Genomic DNA, 25,229 nt, shown 5'->3' with positions numbered 1-25,229 from the left:
ACTAGATAGTTTCCTTTAACACACTGGCCTGGTAGAGGTTCTTTGCAAAGTCCTCTGCAGTGTTCTCTCTTTATGGACATCATCGCCAAAGAGAAACTATGTTAGAAGTTATGAGTATGCTGGATCCACTGGACAGTCAAGTCTGCGGAGGACCAGAAATGAAGAAGAAAGGAGGAAAGGAAAGAAATAAATGGAAAGGAAGCCCTGGAAACGGAGTTAAGAGGACAGATAGCAGCAAAATCGGATACTGGGCCAGCATGCTCAGAAAAACAGTCACCAGACAACAAAAGTAGAAATAAATTTTATTTTCATTATAGTGTTTGGAATATGTTCACTTTGAGAATCAGGTGCTCAACATTAAAAGTTTATATTTATTTACTTATTTATGGCATTTTATCGCACATTAAACATGAATTAGATTGGAACCTGGGATCATTTAATTTTTTTTTCCTGGAGTAATGCATTGCCACCCCCCCCCCCCCAAGACTCTCTCCCCGGCTATAGCCAGCTCTGCAATTTGGGGGGGGGGGGGTGCAGAGGGGGACCGGGGAAAGAGCCTGTTAAACATTTACCAGCACACCACTGCTTTTACACCTACTCCAATCAGGATTTTGTAGACATCAACCATATCCCCCTTCAGCCGTCTTTAACAAGCTGAAGAGGCCTAACTTCTTTAGCCTTTCCTCATGTGGGAGGAGTAAAATTCCCTTATTTTTGTTGCTCCTCTGAGCCTTTTCTAATTCTGCTATGAGATATGATGACCAGAATTGAATGCAGTACTCCTTATTTTGCATTCCTTTCTTCATAATTCATAGCATCATTTTTGCTTTTTTGGCCACTGTCACACAAATGGGCAGAATATTTCAATATTTCAGCATATTATCTACAACACCTAGATCTTTTTCTTGAGTACTGACTCCTAAGGAAGACCCCAGCATCAGGTAACTATGATTTGGATTATTCTTCCTAATGTACATCACTTTGCATTTATCTACATTAAACTTCATCTGCCATTTTGATGTCCAGTCTTCTAGTTTCCTTAGGTCTTCCTGCAATTTTTCACATTTGCATGCATTTTGACAACTGAATAGTTTTGTATCATATACAAATGTAATCACTTCACTTGCCGTTCCGATTTCCATATCATTTATAAATGTTAAATAGCACCGGTCCCAGTACAGATCCCTGCAGCACTCCATTATTCACACTCCTCCACTGAGAAAAGTGACCATTTAACCCCACCCTTGGTTGTTTTCTGTCCAATAACCAATGATCTCTTTAGTAAAGCAAAGGCTTTATTATGTGGGGTTGCTTCAAAGGAGTGAGATAGGGAGGCTTCTAAAGACTGAGGCAAAGATTACTCCTGAGGGAATTCTGCACAATTGTAAATTCTGGAGCAATTTTGCAATGCACCTCAGGCAGGTGGGAGGTGGACCTGTGGTTCAAATACAGCTGATGCTGTGGCCGTCCTGTACTGCGGCATGGCTCTTTCAGAGTGCTATCAGAACAGTGCTAAATTCTTGTGTTGTTCTCATGAGACGGAAAATTGCATAGGATTGCAATCACAGTCTGCTAGGGCCAGCTGCATTTGTAACATGGCGCAACAACAGTACTGAGAGGCAAGTTGGAGAGACCAAGTTTGAGGAGAGGAGAGAAACTGGAGAAGATACTTACTGGGGAGCAAGGTGTTAAGGGAACATAGGACAGAAAGCAATGGATGTGTAGAAGGCGAGAGGAGCTGGGAAAGACTGGTAAGGTAGTATGTAGGGCATGCACAGGCAGGTGGGAGGAGGGGAGATGAAAAGAGAAAATGTACTGTATCTCTCCCTTTAACATACAATATAAAATTTTATGTACCACCATTACCCAAAAATATTGGTTCACTGGGATTAATAAAATATATTCCTAGTTTTGAACCAGTTTATGAAATAATTTAGAAGCTTAACAACTTTAAGAGAGAAATTTTCTTTAAAAGTTTTCAATTTACTTCTAAAGTTTGTGTAATTTGTTTCCAGTCTTATACTAGTGGATGAGAATCCCATTCCAAAGCTGCTTGATATGCTAGGGTCACAGAATGTACATTTTTGGTTGCCAAAGGAAAATACATAAAATCCAATCTGCAGAGCCCAAGAGGATTTGCAGGTAGAGCCAATTTTTTTTTTTTTTTTTTTTTTAACAGAACTGGCAATATTTGTAGCAACTAGCTGAACTTAAAACTCCTTTTACAAAACAGAACTGATTAGCAGCACATTGAATGCAAAGAAGCCCATTAAATTTCCATTGGTTTCTTTGCATTCAGCGCAGACTAATTGGTAGTACTGCTTTGTAAAAGGAGCCCTTAGTGGATTATAGAAAATAAAAAATTGCTATAAGTTTATGTTTGTTATGTGATCTATCACTGTTACTGATGTATCAGATCAAAGCTGTTTACACTAAATATAATAGACAGAAATCCTAGCTAAGGTGCACTTTATCTGTACTCTCCAGGAAAATCTGCACCAAAAACTTAACATTTTGCATCTTTAAGAACTTCATTGTCTAATTTACTGCTCAGACTCTGGTTTATTTATTTAGATTTTGCTCACACACACACACACCTTTTTCAGTAGTAGCTCAAGGTGAGTTACATTCAGGTACACTGGATATTTATCTGTCCCAGGAAGGCTCACAATCTAAGTTTGTACCTGAGGCAATAGAGGGTTAAGTGACTTGTTCAAGATCACAAGGAGCAGCAGTGGGATTTGAACCAGCCACCTCTGGATTTTAAGTTACATACATTATATCCATATGGAATGAATACTAGAATAGAATGGAATAAGTTTTTTTGAACCGGCGATGTGCCTTTAATTGCATTGTAACTCCTATTGATTGACATTGCAGAGGGAGGTACTGAGCTGGAGGTGTCTTACGTCAGCTTAGATAAAGCGCGGCCATTTTTATAGCTTTGAGAAGCTAGAGAGAACAGATCATAAAGTACCCTGTAAGAACCATTGAGTTGGAGAATAGATTTGCAGAAGTCATGTTCTGAGATTCATTTGATATATGTTTATGTTTTTTATGATAGATCTTTAGAGTCAGACACCACGGACCCTGAGGAAGGATTCGAAACTTAGGCCAAAGTCAGGCCGTGGAAGGTGTCCAAAAGACTTAAAAGATAAGTGCACAACATCTGCAATGGGTATTGAGCAGTAGCCGTATGTTTACAATTATATTTTTTGAAAACATTTTGAGCAGTAGCCTTATGTTATATATTATGTAAGGAGTTTTTTGCCCATGATGACATGAGGGACCTCCCTTATGTTGGTGCACCAACGACGGAGTAATCCCTTATAATTGAGGCTTTTTCTCCTTCCATTAAAAAATATTTTAAAAATATCGATAGAATTCAAGGATATTGTTGTTTGATCACATTGTTACATGTCAGTTGGGTAATATCCTATAGAGCTCTTACTGGAAATTGAGCTTGATTTGTATCTGCCATTTTCAGGGCACAGATCATAGACGTCTGCCCAGCACTAGCCCCGCTTCCCACCATCGGAGCTGCCACCCAATCTCTGCTAAGCTACTGAGGATCAATTCCTTCTGAAAAGGATTCCATTATGTTTATCCCACGCATTTTTGAATTCCGTTACCGTTTTCACCTCCACCACCTCCCATGGGAGGCATTCTAAGTACCCACCACTCTCTCCATGAAAAAATACTTCCTGACATTTTTCTTGAGTCTGCCCCCCCCTACAATCTCATTTCATGTCCTCTAGTTCTAACGCCTTCCCATCTCCGGAAAAGGTTTGTTTGCGGATTAATACCTTTCAAATATTTGAAAGTCTGTATCACATCACCCGTTTCTCCTTTCCTCCAGGGTATACATGTTCAGGTCAGCAAGTCTCTCTCATACGTCTTTTAACGCAAATCCCATACCTTTTTGGTAGCTTTTCTTTGCACCGCTTCAATTCTTTTTACATCCTTAGCAAGATATGGCCTCCAAAACTGAACACAATACTCCAGGTGGGGCCTCACCAACGACTTGTACAGAGGCATCCACACCTCCTTTCTTCTGCTGGTCACACCTCTCTCTAAATAGCCTAGCAGTCTTCTGGCTACGGCCAGCGCTTTGTCACACTGTTTTGTCGCCTTCAGATCCTATCACCCCAAGATCCCTCTTCCAGTCTACACACATACGTCTCCCGTGGATTTCTACTTCTTAAGTGCATCACTTTGCATTTCTTTGCAATGAATTTTAATTGCCAAACCTTAGACCATTCTTCTAGCTTCTGCAGATCTTTTTTCATGTTTTCCACTCCCTCTGGGGTGTCCACTCTGTTACAAATCTTGGCATCATCCGCAAAAAGGCAAAATTTTACCTTCTAACCCTTCGGCAATGTCACTCACAAATATATAGAACAGAATCGGCCCCAGCACCGATCCCTGAGGCACTCCACTACTCACCTTTCCCTCATCCGACTGAATGTCATTAACCACCACCCTCTGGCGTCTGTCCATCAACCAGTTCACCATGTCAGGTCCTATCTTCAGCCTGTCAAGTTTATTCAAGAGCCTCCTGTGGGGACCCGTGTCAAAAGCTTTGCTGAAATCTAAGTAGATTACATCTATAGCACGTCCATGATTCAATTCTCCGGTCACCCAGTCAAAGAATTCAATGAGATTCGTTTGGCACAATTTACCTTTGGTAAAACCATGTTGTCTCGGATCCTGCAACTTATTGGCTTCCAGGAAATTCACTATCCTTTCCTTCAGCATCGCTTCCATTACTTGTCCAATAACCGAAGTGAGGCTTACTGGCCGGTAGTTTCCAGCTTCTTCCCTATCATCACTTTTGTGAAGAGGAACCACATCGGCTCTTCTCCAATCCCACGGAACCTCTCCCGTCTCCAAGGATTTATTAAACAAATCTTTAAGAGGACCCGCCAGAACCTCTCTGAGCTCCCTCAATATCCTGGGGTGGATCCTGTCCGGTCCCATGGCTTTGTCCACCTTTAGATTTTCAAGTTGTTCATACACACTCTCTTCTGTGAACGGTGCTATATCCACTCCATTCTCATATGTACTTTTGCCAGTCAATCGTGGTCCTTCTCCAGGATATTCTTCTGTGAAAACAGAACAAAAGTATCTGTTTAGCAAATTTGCTTTTTCATCATTATCTACATAGCGGTTCGCAGCATCTTTCAGTCTCACAATTCCCTTTTGAGTCTTCCTCCTTTCACTAATATACCTGAAGACATTTTTGTCACCCCTCTTTACATTTCTGGCTATTTGCTCTTCCGCTTTCGCCAAACGTATCTCTCTCTCTCTTGGCTTCTTTCAGTTTCATCCGGTATTCCTCTCCGTGTTCGTTTGTCCAGGAAGAGTCCTTAAAGAGATTCCAAGATCTACTTGTAAATGAGTTTGACAAGCAAATATTCCAATCCATATCCAGTGGATAGATAGTAGATACTATGACTTTTAAATTGGCTTAAGAGGGGGAGATGTTTTAATTTTAGTAAGATAGGAACTGGATTTTAGAGAAGAGATTTGTTCAATAAATGAGAGAATAGAAGCTCTTATTAGCTCCTTCTCTGAGATAGAATCTGTTATTGATTTATAGTTGTCCAAGGATTTTATATGATAATGCCTCTACTTTGACTTTTTGTTGATGTCTACATTTGTAGATAGAAACACGATTTTAGGAGATTTTAATATACATGTTGATAGAAGGGATAGTGATTTTAGGGTTACATCCTTTTTAGAAGTTTTTGACTCATTGGGTTGGGACACAGTCGGTTGCAGCTCCCACTCATATTGCTGGTCATACATTTATTATTTGTTAGAACATTTTAAAGTATAAATTCTATTCATTATAAGGTTGAGATGGTTCCTTGGTCAGACCATGCTGTGATCTATTGTTGGTTCTCTAGTCAGAGCAGCATGAGGTTAAGAATACATGTAGTGAGGTCTGTTCAGTTAGATCTGATGAAGATTTGGCAAAACTCAGAGCTAATCTGATCTGCTGCTCCATAATTTTCTAAAGAGTTAATTGAACAGATACAACTTTTATGTAGAAAAGGAAAGAGAATGGAGAAAATATCCTGACTATTTTACTCAACTGAGTTATAAGGAATGTTTATTGGGTTATCAATAGGCTACTAATTTAGAGTGTAAACGATATTATGATGAGGTGATTGAAAAAAGTTTCTTAGAAGAAGATTCTTCTCTATCATTCAATCTTTGAATGGGTCTAGGCAGAAGGGAGATGGATAGGGATATTCCGAGTCAATCTTTTGCAGATAAGATTTTGAGAAGACAGAATTTTGAAATCTTTGGAAAATTATCTTCTTCCAGGCGAGGTTGCTGGGAGGGATGCTGATGTTGTCAAATGGGAGGAATTCACTCCAGTATCACAGAAACAAGTACAACAAGTGATTGGATGTTTAAATACATCAACTAATTCTTTAGATGTTTGTTCAGTAGATTTAGTAAAATCTTTGAAACATGATCTGTCAGGATACTTTACAGCACTGGTTAATAGATCCCTTTTAGAAGGAAGGTATCCTTTGATTTTGAAAAAGCTGTAGTGCACCCTTTATTAAAAAGCTAATCACTAGATAAGTCAAAAGTTGAGAATTATTGTCCTATTTCTTCTCTCTTTTTTGTAGCTAAAGTAGTAGAAAAGCTGGTGCTTTATCAGTTGTAGGAATTCTTAGAGCAATATGAGATCTTAAATCCAGGACAGTTTGGGTTTCGCCCAAAATATTCAACAGAAACCCTATTGATTACGGTCTGTGATAGTTTTAAGAGTTGGCTTTGATAGGAGTGAATCCTATTTTTTTGTTACTTTAGACATTTCATCAGCTTTTGATACGGTCCATCATGGACTTTTAACTCAGCGACTGGAATCACTAGGGATTCAGGGGCAAGTTCTGAAGTGGTTTAAATCAATAATTTTTAAGTGAAGTTTTTTCAGGAAGAGGTACAGCAGGACATATCAACTTGGACTGAGGTATTTTCAGAGGTACCCCAGGGATCTACCTTATCTCCAGTACTTTATAATATGTACATGCTTTCTCTCTAAGTTGTTGGCAGGCCTAGGCCTTTCTTATAAAATATGTATGACATTCAATTTGTTATTCTTATTTCAGAGTCTGTAGGAAAACCTTTGGATTTTTTTGCATTTAAACATGCAAACTATTAATTCCTGGATAAATGCAAATAGATTGAAATTGAATGTATCAAAAACACAAGTTTTGGTTTTGTTCTACTCTTCTTCACTGGAATTAGAATTTAATGTGAGTTAAAATAGCATTTAAATTTTGCAAGAGATAAAATATTTGGGAGTTAGATTCATCTTTAACATTTCAGTGTCACATTAAGATGTTAGTGAAGAAGACCTTCTATAAATTGAGAGTGTTGCATAGGTTGAAGGATTCCTTGTCAGAAGCATATTTTAGGACAGCATTGCAATCTCTTTTAACACCCTTGTTTGATTACTTTAATTTGTTATTCCTAGGTTTGCCTAAGTATTTGGTTAAACCATTGCAGTTGGCACAGAATGTGGCAGCACAGGGACTCTGAGGTACTATCACATCTAATCGGTATTACATGAATTACATTGGTTACCGGTGAAATGGAGAGTCCAGTTTAAAGCGTTGAGTCTGATATATAGAGCGCTGAAGGGTGCTGTTCCCATTTCATTAGCCTCTGCTTTAAGAATTTATTGTCCACCACCTCCCTCTCAGATCTGCAGATAAATTACAGCTAACCACTCTTTCTTATAAAGAGATCAGATATGAAGGATATTAGATCCAAAATGTTTTATAATGAAGGATCTCTGTTTTGGAACAAACTGCCTGTAGAATTAAGGAAGGTGGAGAATTACTTACAATTTAGAAAATTATTTAGGCTTACTTTTTCAACCAGGCCTTCGGTATTATTAGGAAAGGAATGGAAAACAAAAATGAGGCCGTTATAATGCCTTTGTATCGCTCCATGGTGCGACTGCACCTTGAATACTATGTTCAATTCTGGTCGCCGCATCTCAAAAAAGATACAGTGGAATTAGAAAACGTGCAGAGAAGGGTGACGAAAATGATAACGAGGATAGGACGACTTCCCTATGAGGAAATGCTAAAGTGGCTAAGGCTCTTCAGCTTGGAGAAAAGGCAGCTGAGGGGAGATATAATAGAGGTCTGTACAATAATGAGTGGAGTGGAAAGGGTAGACATGAAGTGTCTGTTTATGCTTTCCAAAAATACTAGGACTAGGGGGGCATGTGATGAAGCTACAAAGCAGTAAATTTAAAACGAATCCGAGAAAAGTTTTCTTCACTCAACGTGTAATTAAACTCTGAAATTCATTGCCAGAGAATGTGGTAAAGGCAGTTAGCTTAGCAGAGTTTTAATAAGGTTTGGACGGATTCCTAAAGGAAAAATCCATAGACCATTATTAAATTGGACTTGGGGAAAATCCATTATTTCTGGGATAAGCAATATAAAATGTTTTGTACTTTCTGGGGATCTTGTCAGGTATTTGTGACCTGGATCAGCCACTGTTGGAAACAGGATACTGGGCTTGATGGACCTTTGGTCTGTCCCAGTATGGCAATACTTATGTACTTATGGCTGACCTGTTTTATTTGTAATTTGAATCTGATATTTTTATTATTGTTTGTATGGCAATGTTGTTTGTTTTTTTATCACTTTATGGATGCTATATTTGTAAACAGCTTAGAACATAAGATATAGCAGTCTATAGATTGTGTAATAAATAAATAAAATCATTTGTACATAGAACCTTCCAGTTATTTTCCCTTGGCTTACCTAAACTCTGTATTGGCTTCAAACCTATGTCCTCTTATCTAACTTGCTGCTCAAGAGTGAACTAGTGAGATTCTCCCTTTACTATCTTTGAGTCAGTTCATTTACTACCTCTCCCTCTAAAATGCTTGTCCAAGTATGATCAGAATTTCTCCCTTTAAGCAGATCTGGCGCTAAAAAGTTCTCAGGGGGATCGTCCTTGAGACAGCTCGGTCTCGGGCGAAACATATGTCGGACATTTTTAAACCCCTGGGTCCGAAGAAAAATGATCTTAAAAAGATAAGTTAAACATAAAAATGAATAAATAAACCTGAGATTGTGTGAAGTCAGGGTAGCTGACCTATGAAGATGTTCCGATGTTGATAATGTTGCCATAAAAACAAATGTTTGTTGGCAGCGAACATCACTGAGGTCAATTAAAGAGATACAACTGACTTGTGATTTGAATGTTCTTTAAAAAAAAGCAGTGTTTGAGAATAACGTATGTAAGTACTCTCTAGCTGGATATTTGTGAACTATTGGGATTGTATGTTGATGATATCCAAAAGGTTTTGTAAAACTGCCTGCATACTGATCTAAGGCATAACCATATTGTTCCATACATGGCTCCAGCCATCACTTTATCTAAAACCTCCTTTGGAGTAATGCATTGAAATCAGCAAACTTGTAACAATGTTACCATTACCATCGACTGATATGTCCAAAAAGTTTAAAATTCCTTCTTTACTACATTGGCTTAATTTCTTGCCAGATCAATGTCTCCAAATCCACTATGTTCAGCAATAAAGAGAAATGAAAGTGTATATACAATCAGTCCCAGTGAAAACCTCTCTCATATCATCTATAAAGCACTTTTTTGAAATTCTATATTCACCCATGTGGACTACAAAAACATATGAAATGGAAAAAGCCTCAGCACCCTCGCCTCCACACAAACAGGAAAATCTTACTTGGTGAAAAGGACTTAAACCAGAGTCAAATATCTTCATAGTTATAAAAAACCCTTTCACACAAAATATTAAAACTTCACCTAGAGTTCAATTTCATTGGATCCACCCAAGTATCATGATAAAAAATATAAAGCGTCAAACACTTAGCTTATATCTTAAAAGAAGTGGTATGGTATCTAATGTTGGGGGAGAGGGGGAGGAAATGTGGGGGCCCCCCATGAACAGCTGGTTATGCTCCAATTTTATGTTTAAATTTGTTTATTGACGTATTATATAAAACATATATACATCATACCCAGCAAATAACCTTACTAATACAACAGACAACTTGTAATCCGTCCACATACATCAAATCTTCTTTTATCCCTTGACACCCCCTCCCCCCGCCCTCCCTTCCTTTTAGTTTAAGGTTCAACAGTTTTTATTAATGACAATTCAAAGATAACACCGTTAACCTGGTGCATTTACAGAAATTCAGAGTATATAAACAAGCTCTGTTTAAACCGTATGATACAGCTCGTTATCAAACTTTTTACATATTATCTCTACCCCTCCCCCCTCTAAGTGTTGGTCGATATGTGCATGCTTTGACTTTCCATATTGAACTAGCTCCCTCCCGTCCCGGAGGAGGTCCTGGGTCCTATACTCTGATGACCTCCTCCCCCGTTCTGGAAGGTGACACTTTTATTGTGCAGACTTAGTCTACTATACCAAGCTACCGAGTGCTTTGATTTGTTCTGTTAACCATGTTTGTATCTTAGGCGTAGCTTCTAATCCACCTTAACAGCTCTCCCATACACGTTGACATTTAACAACCCCACCTTCTCCCTTTGCCCTCCCACTCCCCCCATATGCTCCAATTTTAATTACACAATTAAAAATTTTGGATCAAGATACAGCCCTACTTCAATGCTTCTTTTTGAGTATTCAGCATACCAAAATGGTTTCAGTGTATTAAAAATAGGTATCATTTAGGAGACGTATGTACCACAAGGTCTTAACTACCAGAGTCCACTATAACCCTTTTTTTTAATCCTTTGTAGCAGCAGGGAAAGACTTTCTAGATGGATAAAGTGAGAGAACAGTCTGCTATGAAATGACTTCTTTAAACTCAGCTTTTTTTTGGCACAGACAGTTGCAAACAATTATACCTAGCTCAGTCTGCTACAGGACTACAGCTTTACAGTTATTACACAAACTAGGAACAAACTGATTCAATGACTATGTGCAGCATCTACATATTTTTATAGTATAAAATGAATTTATAATTTGTGATTTTGGAATTAAACTCAACATCTGACAGGCTCTTTGAAGAATAAGAAAAGTGGGCTCTGGTGTGGGTGGGTAAAGGGCAAGGTGGAGAGTATTTTAAGACCTTTTCTGTGTTAATTTAACTACAAAGCCCTCTAGCAATTACCGCTTACATAAAAAGCAAATGTAGCAACATTTGTATAGTTTTCTTTGACAGACACTATGAGACAGACACATACAGAGTCAAAGCCCAAGCATCCTCTGAAAAACTGGATCAAATGAATTCTGTCCTGAAATACCTTGCCAAATTGAAGTGCACTTTTCCAGCACTCACTTAGTCCATTTTTGTCAGTTTTGAGCTACACAATTAATTTTGTTCATCAAGGCAAAATTAATTTACTATAGCTTATTTCTGTGCCAAAACTCACTAAGTCCATGGTATTTTAATGACCGTTTTGAATACTCTATGCAAAATTCACTCAGTTCAAAAGCTCCTACCTATCAAACAAAACAGAGGAAAACATGGACCGACTGAGTTATGGAAAAGTGCACCAATTCTATTTTAAATCTTATTTAACTTTAGCATTTCCATCTGTTAAGTAAGTTAGATTCAAATAGTTCTTACCTGTTCATCTCTGGAATAGTTTCCTGCCCAGACTCGTCATTTGAAGGATTATTTAATTTTTCGGAAGATGCTAAAGACGCATTTGTTTTCTCATCATCATTGCTAGCACTGCTTTTGCAAGTCTTTGTTTTCTGTATGATATTTGCTATTGTAATTCCTGATGAATGTTCAGTTGTCTTGTTAAATCTGTTGCCTCGCTTTGAATCTCGTACGGGAAAGCTGGCGGATTATAAATACCTAACTAGGCACACTCTTAAGATATGCCTCCTAACGCTGCATCATGACCAGGACTTCTATTTTTCATAGACTACTAGCATTGTCCCCACAGCATCCTCAGCTACAGTTGACCACAGAAGCAAAGACTTAAGTTGGGAATTAAATTCAGGTGCTCCGCTTGGGCAATATCTAGCACTGCCACTAAATCACTCCTGAACAATTTAAATCCCTTTTTCTCTATCATAATGGCTGTTACACAAGTCATGCTCTTGCAAATGGGACAAATGGAGTCAAGAGGAATTGCAGGGAGATAAGTTGTGCTACAGAGTTAACTCTTGTAAATTTCACCAACCAAAGAAATATGTGATGAATAGATATTCTAAGTCCCAATTAACTAGTTTCTAAAGAAATCCTTAACAATTTTAACTAGAATAGTAACTTCTATAAGAAGTTATTTCCATTTCTTGAATTTCTATGCTGTTGTATCATGCAAATACATCTTAGACAGCTTACATCATTCATAGATCACTAAAATCACCAGAACATAAAAATCAAGAACAAAAAAATGAAGATTAAAAAGTTTTCTGAAAAAAAAAAAAAAAAAAAAGAGAAAGAAATCACATTAAACAGTTTTGGGGTTTTTTTTTTTAACTGCATTATTCAAGGCATTTACCTCAATACCGCTTTGTCTGGCTAGTTTTACAGCAGTGTTGTAGTAGCCACATCGCAACAGATGTTCCACCATCATGCGATCCATTCGTTTTTTCTTCCACATGTTTGCAGCAGCAGGTTGGTCACTGCTGTGTTCTTTAAGGTGTTCAATCCTACGTTTGCAAAGTTTGGCACTCTCATCTTCAGCTTGGATTGATTCAACTGCCTATTTGAAAAGGTAAATAGTTAAAAAATATATTAATCTACGATGGCCAATTTGGATCGCCAATGACCTTTAGAGAAAACATTATACTCAAAGGAATTAAGTGTGATATACCAATGATACTACTCCAGAAGGCAATACTGCCAATAGTCTAAATTATCTCCTAATCCAGTCATCATTTTTAAGAAAGTCAACTCAGCATTTGATTTATTCAACAGGTCTAAAAAATAAAGTTAAACGTATTTACAGAAAAAGAATTAAAATAAATTAATCCATAGGAACACTCATATACACATATAACAGCTAGATACTGTAGTTTACAACAGTGTGCTACAGTTCTAACTTTAATTCAAAGAAATTTCACAAGAATCTCAGTATTGACCAATTTGATGGTTTGGAAGAAAGTAAAGCACCTAACAAAGCAAAGGTTTTCTACCTTGATTAACAATATTATTCTTTCTGCTCACTCAGTCTTCTGAAATTTTTAAAATATGATACTAAAGTATTGTCCTTTGTAAAGGATAACTGCAGCACAGCTTCTGTGTGTCATCTTTCCTATCAGGCATCCAATTCCTAAGTCCAGGGTTGCTCCAATTTGCATATTTACTTTCATTCTTCAGGACTGACCTGGTCAGAGGATGCCAGAGTTGACCCTGATCAGTCTTGTCAGCCTGGCTGTTGAATCTGCCAGTCAGGTAAGTGACCGAGGAGCATTACATGCCATACTGCCCAATACCACATCCAGACAGCCTCTGACACAGCATCTGTGATTCAGTACCCTCTCCACCCCCCACCACTTGTTGGTGTAGTACATTGCAACCTGATTATCGGTTTGAATTAACATAATTTGGTTGATCGGACAATCAATTCCAGCTCACTCGGAGCACCAGAAGGTTGATGGGAAGACTTGTCTCCTAGGCTGACCAAGCACCTTGAGTGTGAAGTCCATCTAAATGAGCTCCCCACCCCAGATGGGATATATCCGTTGTCAGCACCTTCTGGGCATGAGGAATTTGGAATTGGAGTCTCAGATTCAAATTGGATCGAATGGTCCACAGATGACATCCATCAGGTTCCCCGTGGCCTGTCATACCCATTGCAGGTCTCCAAGACATGCAATGGGTGTCACATGGGCCACATGGTCTCCACCATCCAACAACTTTAACATCTGCCAAGCTGTGACCGGCAGACTGGCTCGAACTTGAGCACCAAGAGCAACAAGAGTGTCCACCCTCAGCACAGGGAGAAAAGATTGCGCCTGCTGTATATCTAGCAGGGCTCCAATGAACTCAAAATTACTGGACAGAGAGCAGATGGGACTTGGAGTAGTTTAAAACAATCCCTAACTCTAACACCCAAATAATCCTCCACTTGGACCCCTGAGAATTATCCTTTGACCACTGACTCCAGGTCTGCATAGCGACTCTGCAACTACTGCAAGAAACTTGGGGGAAGACCCTAGGAGCCAACACGAGGCACAAAACCGAAAACAAAGATATTTCATGTGATTTGGAAGTATCAGGATGCAACGTAGCATTGACAGCTTGAAGAACATTTCAGTTAAGTTATATTTGATTCTCCGTTTGTTTACTATGATTGAGAGCCTTCAACATCGAGTATTGTGAAAAGGTGTTCAGGCATGTATTATATGAAGAAGAAGAGTGGAGTTTTTTTTGTGAAGACTGGTGATTGAAGAACTAGAGTGCTAGAAAATTTAAAGGTGGTTTTCCACATTATAAGCACTCGTTAGGATTTCTGAAGTCTTTTTTTCTCCACATTTTCATATATGCTAGCAATTGCACACTTCCAATACTCGTGTGTAGCAGAGTAGAATTAATTAGATATTTTAGTGATTATTATTCTACTATCCCTTTGAAAATTATCAGATATCAATTACCCCAATATTGACTGGATACATGTTACATCAGGGAATGCCAGGGAGATAACATTTCTAGATGTAATAAATGACTGCTTCTTGGAGCAACTGGTCCAGGAACTGACAATATTTGATCCTTGCTGGCATGCAGGGCATAGTGCGAGAGGTGGTGGTGGTGTGGGGTCACCTGGGAAACAGTGATCATAACATGATCAAAACTGAGCTATCGGGGATAAACCCACAAAGGAAATCTACTCTAGATGCATTTAATTTTCAAAGGAGTGACTATAATAAAATGAGGGAAATGGTTAAAAAAAAGTTAAAAGGATCGGCCGCTAAGGTTAAGCCACTAAATCAGGCATGGACGTTATTCAAAAATACCATCTTGGAAGCCCAGACCAGATGCACTCCAAGTATTTGCAAAGGTGGAAAGAGAAAATGGCAGTCAACATGGTTAAAAGGTGAAATGAAAGAGGCTATTACAGCGAAAAGAATATGGAAAAAGGACCCACATGAAGAAAATAAGCAACATAAGCACTGGCAAAGTCAGAGGTAAAGCATTAATAAAGAAGGCTAAAAAAGAATATGAACTTGCTGCACAGGCTAAAACTCACAATAACTTTTTCAGGTACATCAGAAGAAGAAAGTCCGCAAGTGAATCAGTGGGACCATTAGATCACACAGGAGCAAAAGGGGCACTCAGGGAGAACAAGGCCATACCGGAGAAATTGAATTAATTCTTTGCTTCGAGCTTTACGGAAGAAGATGCAAGAGCTCTGCTTGTACTGGAATTGGTTTTCAAGGGTGATGATGCAGAGGAACTGAAAGAAATCTCGGTGAACCTGGAAGACTAAATGAGCCAAAAAGACAAATTAAAGAGTAGTAACTCATCTGGACCATATGGCATACATAAAAGGATACCCAAAGAACTCAAGCATGGAATTGCTGATCTGCTGTTAGTGATATGTAACCTGTTATTAAAATTGTCCATAGTACCTGAAGATTGGAGAGTGGCCAATGTGACACTGATTTTTAAAAAGGGTTCCAGGGGTGATCTGGGAAAAATCACAGATTGGTAAGCCTGACATCAGTGCTGGGCAAAATAGTGGAAAGTATTATAAAGAATAAAATTGCAGAACATACAGACAAACATGGTTTAATGGGACAGAGTCAGCATGCGTTCAGCCAAGAGAAGCCTCGCCTCACCAATCTGCTTTATTTCTCTGAAGGCATGAATGAACATGTTGATAAAGGTGAGCAGGCTGCTGTAGTGTATCTAGATTTTCAGAAAGCTTTTGACAAAGTTCCTCCTCCTGAGAAAATTAGAGTCATGGAATACAAGGCAATGTTCTTGTGTGGATTAGGAATTGGTTATTGGCCAGAAAACAGAGGGAAGGATTAAATGGTCATTTCTCTCAATGGAGGAGGGTGGAGTGCTGCAGGGATCAGTACTGGGACAGGTGCTATTTAACATATTTATAAATGATATGAAAATCGGAATGATAAGTGAAATGATTAAATTTAAAATATTCAAGGTTGCTAACACACATGTGGACTGTGAAATAGTGCAGGAAGACCTTGGCAGATGAAATTTAATGTGGACAAATTGGAAAGAATAATCCGAATCATAGTTACCTTTTGCTAGAGTCCACCTTGGATGTCGGCAACCAAGAAAAATATCTAGGTACTGTCGTAGGTATTGTCCATGGTGCCCCATCTTGAGTACTGGGCTTAGTTCTGTTCACCATATCTCAAAGAAGATATTGGGGAATTAGAAAAGGTTCAAAGAAAAGCAACCAAAATGATAAAGAGGATGAACTCCTCTCACATGAGGAAAGACCTCTCACATGAGGAAAGACTAAAGAGGTTAGGGTTCTTCAGCTTGGAAAAGAGACGGATGAGGGGAGGTATGATTGAGGTCTACAAAATCTTGAGTGGTATAGAACAAGTAGAAGCAAATTGATTTTTTTTTATTGTTCCAAAAGGAAAAGACTAGGGGACACTCAAGGAAGTTACATGGAAATACTTTTTAAAACAAATAGGAGGAAATATTGTTTCACTCGAATAGTACTTGAAGATTGGCCACCCTCCAATCTTCAGGTACTACAGATGATTTTAATGACAGGTTACATATTACTAACCGCAGATCAGCAATTTCATGCTTGAGTTCTTTGAGTACCCTTGAATGTATGCCATCCAATCCAGGTGATTTACTACTCTTTAATTTGTCAACTTGGCTCAGTATATCTTCCAGGATCACCGAGATTTCTTTCAGTTCCTCTGCATCATCACCCTTGAAAACCAATTCCGGTATAAGTAGATCTCTTACATCTTCTTCCATAAAGAATATTTTGGATATAGGTAATTGTAACTATGGTTGAATGTTATAGAATTAAATGTCTATTGTTTGAAATATGCTAGTTTGGATTTAAATCTTAACTTACTCTGATAATAAGTAAAGTTTCCCAGTGCTGCTGTGTAGGACATGAAATGGTATATTAAATTAAGTCTGTTTGTTTCTGTGAGGTTAGTTCTCATATCCTGTTTCCTTAGTAACAGGAAATAACAGAACTGAAACACTACAAGATGTAATAGGAAAAGCATAAATGTTAGATTTTAAATTATATTATAACTTTTATTCTGCTTTATGTGCTGAGATAAGGTATGGGACCTTATTCCATAGGTATATGTCCACCGACATTGTAAATAATTGGAAATGTTGAAAAGCGCCCTAATAGATGGAAAAGTTGCAAAAAGGGAAATATTGAGTAGACCAAAAAATATTAACTGTATTTGCTTCTGCATTATGCAGTGGGATGGTGTACACAAATAAGGATACACCAAGGGTCCTGGAACACATTTCTCAGGTTTTGAGGAATTTACAAGGACCCGGTACCATGCACCCTGGTACAGTATGTAGATAGTTTACTCGTATGTGCTAATAGCTCAGAAATATGTAAACAAACTACGAACAGATTTGCTGCTCTATTTGCATTGTAAATCTAGAATGACATTTTTTAAAATGTATTTAATTTATAAAGAGAAAGAAATAACTCCTGTATGAATCACTTTTGTGAATAATAGATTTCACGCAGAGTACTGTATTTATGCCATGGTAAAGGAATCAGCAAATGTTTTCTTAAACAGGTGTTTAGGCCCTCTTAATTTTCTATACAAGTTCTCAAGCCATAGATATATCAGAAGATTATTCAAAAGAGCGGGTCCTATCACAGTAAACGGAGGATGGGATCACTAACAGATGCAGCTGGGTTGATCATAGGGTACGACTTGGTGCGTAGGATAAGTAAACAGAATAAAAATAAAAGGAAGGCCAGAATGTTGAATTGGCCTAGTGGTTAGGGTGGTGGACTCTGGTCCTGGGGAACTGAGTTCAATTCCCACTTCAGGCACAGGCAGTTTCTTGTGACTCTGGGCAAGTCACTTAACCCTCCATTGCCCCAGGTACAAATAAGTACCTGTATATGTAAGCCGCATTGAGCCTGCCATGAATGGGAAAGCGCGGGGTACAAAATGTTAAAAAAAAAAAAAAAATACTATATACCCATGTTACAATTTTCTAAGGGATCCTTACCGATACCAGCAGCCAAAAGTGGGGTAACATTCATGGCGTTCTGCACCAAAGATAAAGTTAATGGCAGTATTGTGGATTAGTTGTAACCTCTTGATGTCAGTTGGGCGGATGCCCTGGAAGAGAGCGTTGCAAAAGTCTATGTGGCTCAAAAACAATAAATGTAATACACAGCGTGATTTCCTATCCAAGAATGTCGTAACAGAACCAATTTTCCTCAGTTTTAGAAACTCCTTTTTATTATCCCTTATTGGAAGTTTAACAGATCATCAATTATTGCACCAAGGATTTTCAGTGACTGTATGATTTGGAGTACTGTCAATTAATAGCAGATAAGGGAACTTGAACATTCATGCCAATGACCCCTAATTCTTATGTCTCAAAGCTTCTTGCTTTAATTCCCTCACTGAACCTCCAGCTATACTCTACTACTCCTACTGAACAGCATACACTGGATCCTCAAAATCCTTAGCCGTTAACAGAGAGCAAGATGTGCTAACCCTATTACCGTGGTCCTTTTCCGATGCCTGTCAGCAATATATCCAAGTAATGAAAGAGAATGTAAAGAGCAACTTGGGAGGTTCTTGAGCAGGTGCTCAAAAACACTATGGTTTGTCCTGTTGATTACAGTATGCACTGTGGCAAGGACTACTCAACCAAAATTAACGCATACAAATTAAACATTTTGCTTACATGAGCCTACTCATGAGAAGTAGAGTGTGGAAAATTCCAGGGCTGTGGAGTCGGAGTCGTGGAGTCAGAGTCTGCAGCAATTTTGGGTACATTGAGTCGGAGTTGGCGTCGGCAAAAATGTACCAACTCCGACTTCTCATACTCTGACTTCTCATACATTTGAATAAAGTACTTCTCTGCTGTGAATAAAGCTTAGTACCTAGTTGTTTCACTAGTGTGAAGTCCAACTGAACTATTTTGCTGGAGAGCTTCCCTCTGCCCAGTCTCCCTTTGCATTTACTGAACTGCTATAGAGCACCTCCTCTCTGACCCCACAGTGAACTTAAGCTCCAAGAGAAGATCATTCAGCACACACAGATAAGGCAGCAGAGAGACTCCACCCAACTTCCTCTCTCTCTGCAAGAAGAGCTTTATATTTTAGTGGAAGTGGCACACCATTCACAATGGCAAAAAGAATGTCAGGAAACATGACAAAGTCTGCTGTTTATGAACACTTTACAATATCAACAGATGGGAAACATTATGTATGTCAATGTATTATAGAAGATGATGATGGTGAAAAAGCATGTGATGCAAAAATTAGCAGTTTCAGTGGTTATGAAAAAAATGCACCTACAAGAGCATCAAATTTAAAAAGATACTTGCAGCGTTTCCATCCTAAAGTGTTAGAAGCTGTGAATGAGAAAGATAGCAATGAAAACATTCCATCTACTTCAGGGTCAATAAAAGATCAGAAATCTACTGGAGGCCAGACACAACTATCAAGATTTTTTACAGCTGACAAAGTTACTATAACAATGACACCAGAAAAATTCAAAAACCACATCATTGAAATGGCAGTAAAGAATAGTATACCACTATCTTTTTTTTCACAACCAGCCTTTTTAGGCTTAAATGGAGAAATGGCTAAAAAGCTTGGAGTTTCTCTGGAACGAGAAAGTATAAGGAAACTTATACTTGAAGAGGCCAAATGTAAGAAGGAAGAACTAAGAAAAAGTCTGAAGGGGCGTTCTGTCTTTATTAAAATGGATGCATGCACACGTCACAGAGTCAATTATTTTGCAATTAATGTTAGATTTGCTGATGAAAACAAAAAAACAATAACCCGGACATTAGGAGTAAAGGACACTCAGGCACATCATACCAGTGAGTATCTGCAGAAGTTAGTGGAAGGTGTTTTAGAAGATTTTGAAATTAAAAAGGAACACATTCTATGTATTGTAACTGATAATGCTTCAAATATGTTAAGCACAATTGAAAAAATGAAGGAAGTTGATGAAGAAAGCAGCATACAAATATCAGAAGATGACAGTTTTGCAATTCAAGAAAGCTGTGAAAGTTTGGATGATATTGCTGAAGAAGCATCTAAGCTTATTACCATTCAACATATGCGTTGTTCTGTTCATACTCTGCAACTAGCAATAAGAGATGGATTGAAGGATCGTCATGCGGCTACACTAATTAGCAAGTTGAGGCAAGTAGCTGTTGCAGCCAGGATCCCTAAAATAGATGCTATTCTGAAGAGACGTGCTGGAAAAGGAGCCATTTTGGATCAAGCAACGCGCTGGGGAAGCACTTACTTGATGATAAAGCGTTTGCTTGAACTAAAAGACTTTCTTGAAGAACTGGACAATGTAAATGTTTCATTAAAAGAAAACCAGTGAGCTCAAGTTACAGAATTAGAAAGGCTACTTTCTTACCCTTTTGCTGTTACCAAGAAGCTGCAATATGAAGATTTAACACCAGGTAAATTCTTCTTGGAATGGAAGGGCTTGATATATAACCTTAACAAAAGTGGGGGGTTAATTGCTGATGGCATTGTATCTTCAATGAGGAAAAGAGAGGAGCTCTTGCTGGATAATCAAAATTCTCTTAGCTGCTATTTATGTTGATCCAATGAGCCGAATTTTGTTGAGCAGTGACCAAATTGCTACAGGAAAAGGAGTGGCCTAGTGGTTAGGGTGGTGGACTTTGGTCCTGGGGAACTGAGGAACTGAGTTCAATTCCCGGCACAGGCAGCTCCTTGTGACTCTGGGCAAATCACTTAACCCTCCATTGCCCGCCGCATTGAGCCTGCCATGAGTGGGAAAGCAAGGGGTACAAATGTAACAAAAAATTAAAAAAATAAATAAATAAAAATAGCAGTTCGCATGAAAGGGTTGCTACCTGAAACTCAAACCACTGGATGAAGCTAAAGCTATAAATACTGGTGGTAATGGTAACTCAGGTTCATCCTCTTCAAATGAAGAAGAGAATTTTCAAGCCTATTTGGACAAAATGGAAGTTTCAAAAGCAAAGCGATGTCGGTTAAGCATGGAAAAGCAACCTGTAAATGTCCATATAAAGAAATTCATGCAAGAGTTTTTTAAAGGATTAAAAGAAGTGGAAAAGTTTGACCGCTCATCAAAACTGACTATAGAAGAAGCCATCATTGTTTATCCAGAGATTGTCAGTGATGCAGCTAGAACCGTAACAGCAATGCCACCCACCCAAGTCAGTGTTGAAAGACTGTTTTCAGCACTGAAAATAATCAAATCAGATTTAAATTGCAATATCCTCTGGTTGCCCATTGCTGAAAAACCGAATTATCCAGTCCTGGTAAGAATTCTGGGTTTCCCTGGATCGTGATTAATTCCGACACCTTCGGGTCTCCCCCCAAGCTTCTCCCCAAAAACTGCCATGCTTCCCATAGGGGCACTAATAAAATGCTGTGTCTATAAGCTGTTGGTATCATCTGTTTTCTGGTATGCAATAAAGCAATTAAGTCAAAGGGCTGAAAGAAGGCCCTTTCCAATTCACTCGGTACATGTATACTAGTCCCAAACAGCCAATCTCTCAATGATCTTAGCAGGCAGGCCATGTTATAATACCTGAGATGGGGTAGGCCAAATCCTCCCTGACTCCAATTTCCCATCAAAAACTGTAACTTAAGTTTTGCCTTCTTTTTTGCCCAGCAAAATCTCAACACTATTTTATAAAATTGCCTGATGTCCTTTTTAAGGAGTCGTAATGGCAATATTTGCAGCACATATAGCCACCTAGGCAGTATCACCATCCGGATGAGACTAACGCGACCTCCCAAAGGCATCATCACTACATTCCAAGCTTTTAATTGTTTCTCTGTCTGTTCTAAGAGTCTATTAATATTTAATTTATATATTTCTGCAGTATTTGCTGCCAGGAGAATCCCCAGATATCGGAAGGCTTTTTCCGCCCATGTCAAAGGGAATCTCTCAGCCCACAGGCTACGAGCATCTGATGTTACAGCTACAGCCTCTGACTTATCCAGATTCAGCTTAAAGCCTGAATAATCCCCAAATTCATGGATAAGCTCCAGTAAATTTTCCAAGGATGACTTCGGTTTTGTTATTATGACCAACAGGTCATCAGCAAATGCCGCAAGTTTGAATTCCTGTCGGCCTATCTGCACTCCTTTTATAGCCTGACAGTCTTGGATGTCTCTGATCATGGGGTCTAAATAAAGGGCAAACAGCAGCGGAGACAATGGGCATCCCTGCCTTGTCCCTCTGTTAATCTCAAAGTCCTCAGATTTCCCTCCATTCACCATTATTCTGGCTCTAGGTGAAGAGTATAGCGCCTTAAGCGCTTGTATAAACCAGCCCTGAAATCCATAACTATCCAAGACATCGAACATAAATGCCCACTCCACCCGGTCAAAAGCCTTTTCGGCATCAAAACTAATCAAAATAGCTGGTTCCGGGTCATGTTTAAGCTTCTCCAAGGCCGTTAGTATGCTCCGTAAGTTCTTGGTAACTGACCGGTCTTGGACAAAACCTACTTGTGCTTCATTGACTAACCTTGGCAATACTTTGTTTAAACGATTAGCTAATATCTTTGCGAATAGCTTCACTTCATTATTTAACAACGAAATAGGCCTATAGGAAGATGCTAACAATGGGTCTCGATTAGGTTTGGGTAATATTATAATTTGAGCCAGATTTAAACGGTCAGGCAAGCGCCCTTCCTCCACCCATTCATTAAAAGCCCCAGTTAGAGCGGAGGTTATATGCTCACCCAGTATTTTATAAAATTCGGCCTTAAAGCCATCAGGTCCAGGGGCTTTCCCCAACTTGCTTTGGCCAATGGCCCAATGCACTTCATCATTACTAATAGGCGAGTTCAGTTTTATACGTTCTCTCTGTGTTAATTTAGGAGTCACCATATTTTGCAGATATACCTCTCCCTGTAGGCCCTGCGAATCTCCTGCTTTGTAAAGATTTTGAAAATAGTCACGAAAGACCTCTTGAATTTTTTTATCAGTGCGCACCACTCTACCTTCTCTATCTTTGATACCTAGGATATGCTTTGATGTATACTGCGGTGCCACTAATCTTGCCAATAGTTTGCCCCCCTTATCCCCATGTTTATATAACTGATATTTATAGTATATTTGGGATTTTACTGCTCGCTCATGGAGTAATGAGTTCAATGCTATCTGTTCAGCTTCCAAATCTTTCCGAATTCCAACACTTGGGGTCCTCCCAAATTGTTGTCTTAATTTAGCCAAACGTTTCTCTAATCGTAATATCTCTCTATCTCGAGACTTTTTATAATGACTAGCAAAACTAATTATATGCCCTCTCAATACCACTTTTGCTGCTTCCCAATAGATCGAAGCACTTTGTACTGTTCCTTCATTAAATAGCTTGTATTCCTCCCACTTTTTACCTAAGAATTCACTGAATTTTTCATTGCCATAAAGATAACTGGGAAACGACCACCCCCTTATATCATTATCTGAGTTTTCTATCTGCCAGGTCATCCAAACTGCTGCATGGTCAGAGATTACACAAGGACCTATGACAGCTTCTCTAATATGGGTGAAAAATGTTCTCGAGACTAACAGATAGTCAATCCTAGAGTGTGTATGGTGTGCCCTTGATTGATGAGTATATTCCTTATCCCCAGGGTGTAATGTGCGCCATACATCTATAAGATCTAAGGTGTTGCACATGTCTGGTAATCCCCTTGTTCTGTTACGGTCTCCTGCCGCCGTTGGGTGTGATCTATCCATCTGCGGATCCCAGGCCACATTAAAGTCGCCACCTATCATCATAGGCAGCGCGCTATTCGCACTAAGGATCATAGTCAGTTTCTTATAGAATTTCATATCTAATGTGTTTGGCGCATAGATGTTTCCTAACCTAAGTTTTCTTCTTGCAATGGTTACGTTACAAAAAACAAACCGCCCCTCCGGGTCTTTCTGCAGCTGGTGAATCTGTGAGGCTATCCCTTTTCTAAATAAGATGGCTACTCCCCCTTTCCGCCCCGCTGCTGCAGAAGCTATGCAATCTCCCACCCACCATCTGGCCAATTTTTCATGTTCTAGGTCTGTTAGGTGCGTTTCTTGTAAGAGAGCCACATCTGCCTTTATTCTTTGAAGGTATTGTAGGATTTTTGACCTTTTAATAGGCGAATGAATTCCCCCTACATTCCAAGTCACTACTTTAATCCCCCCCATTTCCTAATTCGTTGCTTAATGTCTTATGATCAATTGTAGTGATCAAGTGGAGCCATCCCAGCCTATAGCTCCACTCCGTCATATAATGCGTTTGTTGTTCCGGCTCTAAGTCTTTAATCCATTCATCCAACCACATCATATCCCAAATATGATCTGTCTTTCCAACCATTCTTGTATTTCTTCCTGTAAAATGAATGTTATTTTTCTGTTCTTTTATCTCTTTAAAATGTCCCCCTACATCCCCTTCCCCCCCTTCCATCCCACTCCCAATTTGCCCCTCCTTCTGTGCTTCCCTAGAGGAAGCCGTCACGTTTAACGTTTACCCCACTACTCTATGACATTCCTAGTCCCTAACACCCTATTCCCCTTAAACCCTTTTGAACCCTTTGCTAAGCGTTACTTCTACTCCCCTTCTTCATATCAGTAACCGATTCACATCTACAACAACCATGGACCCCCCACCCCCAACAATACCCGAATAAGGTCTCTTTATTCTGTACCAATTCTGCTTATAGTTAAACAGTGATTAACCCATTTTGAACCTATTGCAACCTTCAATTTAACATTCTTGGTTATCTTTAGCTAAGGACCATTAAGACATTGTTTCAACAAAAGCCTCTTTCCTCCTATATCCTAGAGTTATTGCATTTTAACTTAAAGAAAGAGCCTTACAGCGAGTCCCTGTCCTGGCTCCAGTATTAAGTTCAATATTTGCTGCTGTTTCCCCTTTTTTCTCGCGAGGGATCAGGTCTTCGAGCATACGTACCGTCTGTATTGTCCAGTTGTAGGGGTTCAACCCGTTCGCATAGTTTAAAGCCCTCCCAACTGTGGGCCATCTCAATCAGAAAGGTTCACAATTTGTCCTT

The 25,229-nt window shown here is 39.0% G+C and overlaps 1 protein-coding gene across 1 annotated transcript in view; it reads right to left on the bottom strand.

Annotated features, from left to right (window-relative positions):
• Positions 1-25,229, bottom strand: part of MAEA (macrophage erythroblast attacher) — a 290,076-nt gene that overhangs the window by 222,142 nt on the left and 42,705 nt on the right. The window contains exon 4 of the mRNA XM_030192178.1: positions 12,523-12,726. Coding sequence (XP_030048038.1) covers positions 12,523-12,726 — 204 coding nt within the window. The remainder of the gene's footprint in view (positions 1-12,522; positions 12,727-25,229) is intronic.

The sequence above is a fragment of the Microcaecilia unicolor genome, chromosome 2 (assembly GCF_901765095.1).
Source record: "Microcaecilia unicolor chromosome 2, aMicUni1.1, whole genome shotgun sequence".
NCBI lineage: Eukaryota > Metazoa > Chordata > Amphibia > Gymnophiona > Siphonopidae > Microcaecilia > Microcaecilia unicolor.
This window is presented reverse-complemented; position numbering and strand designations above follow the sequence as displayed.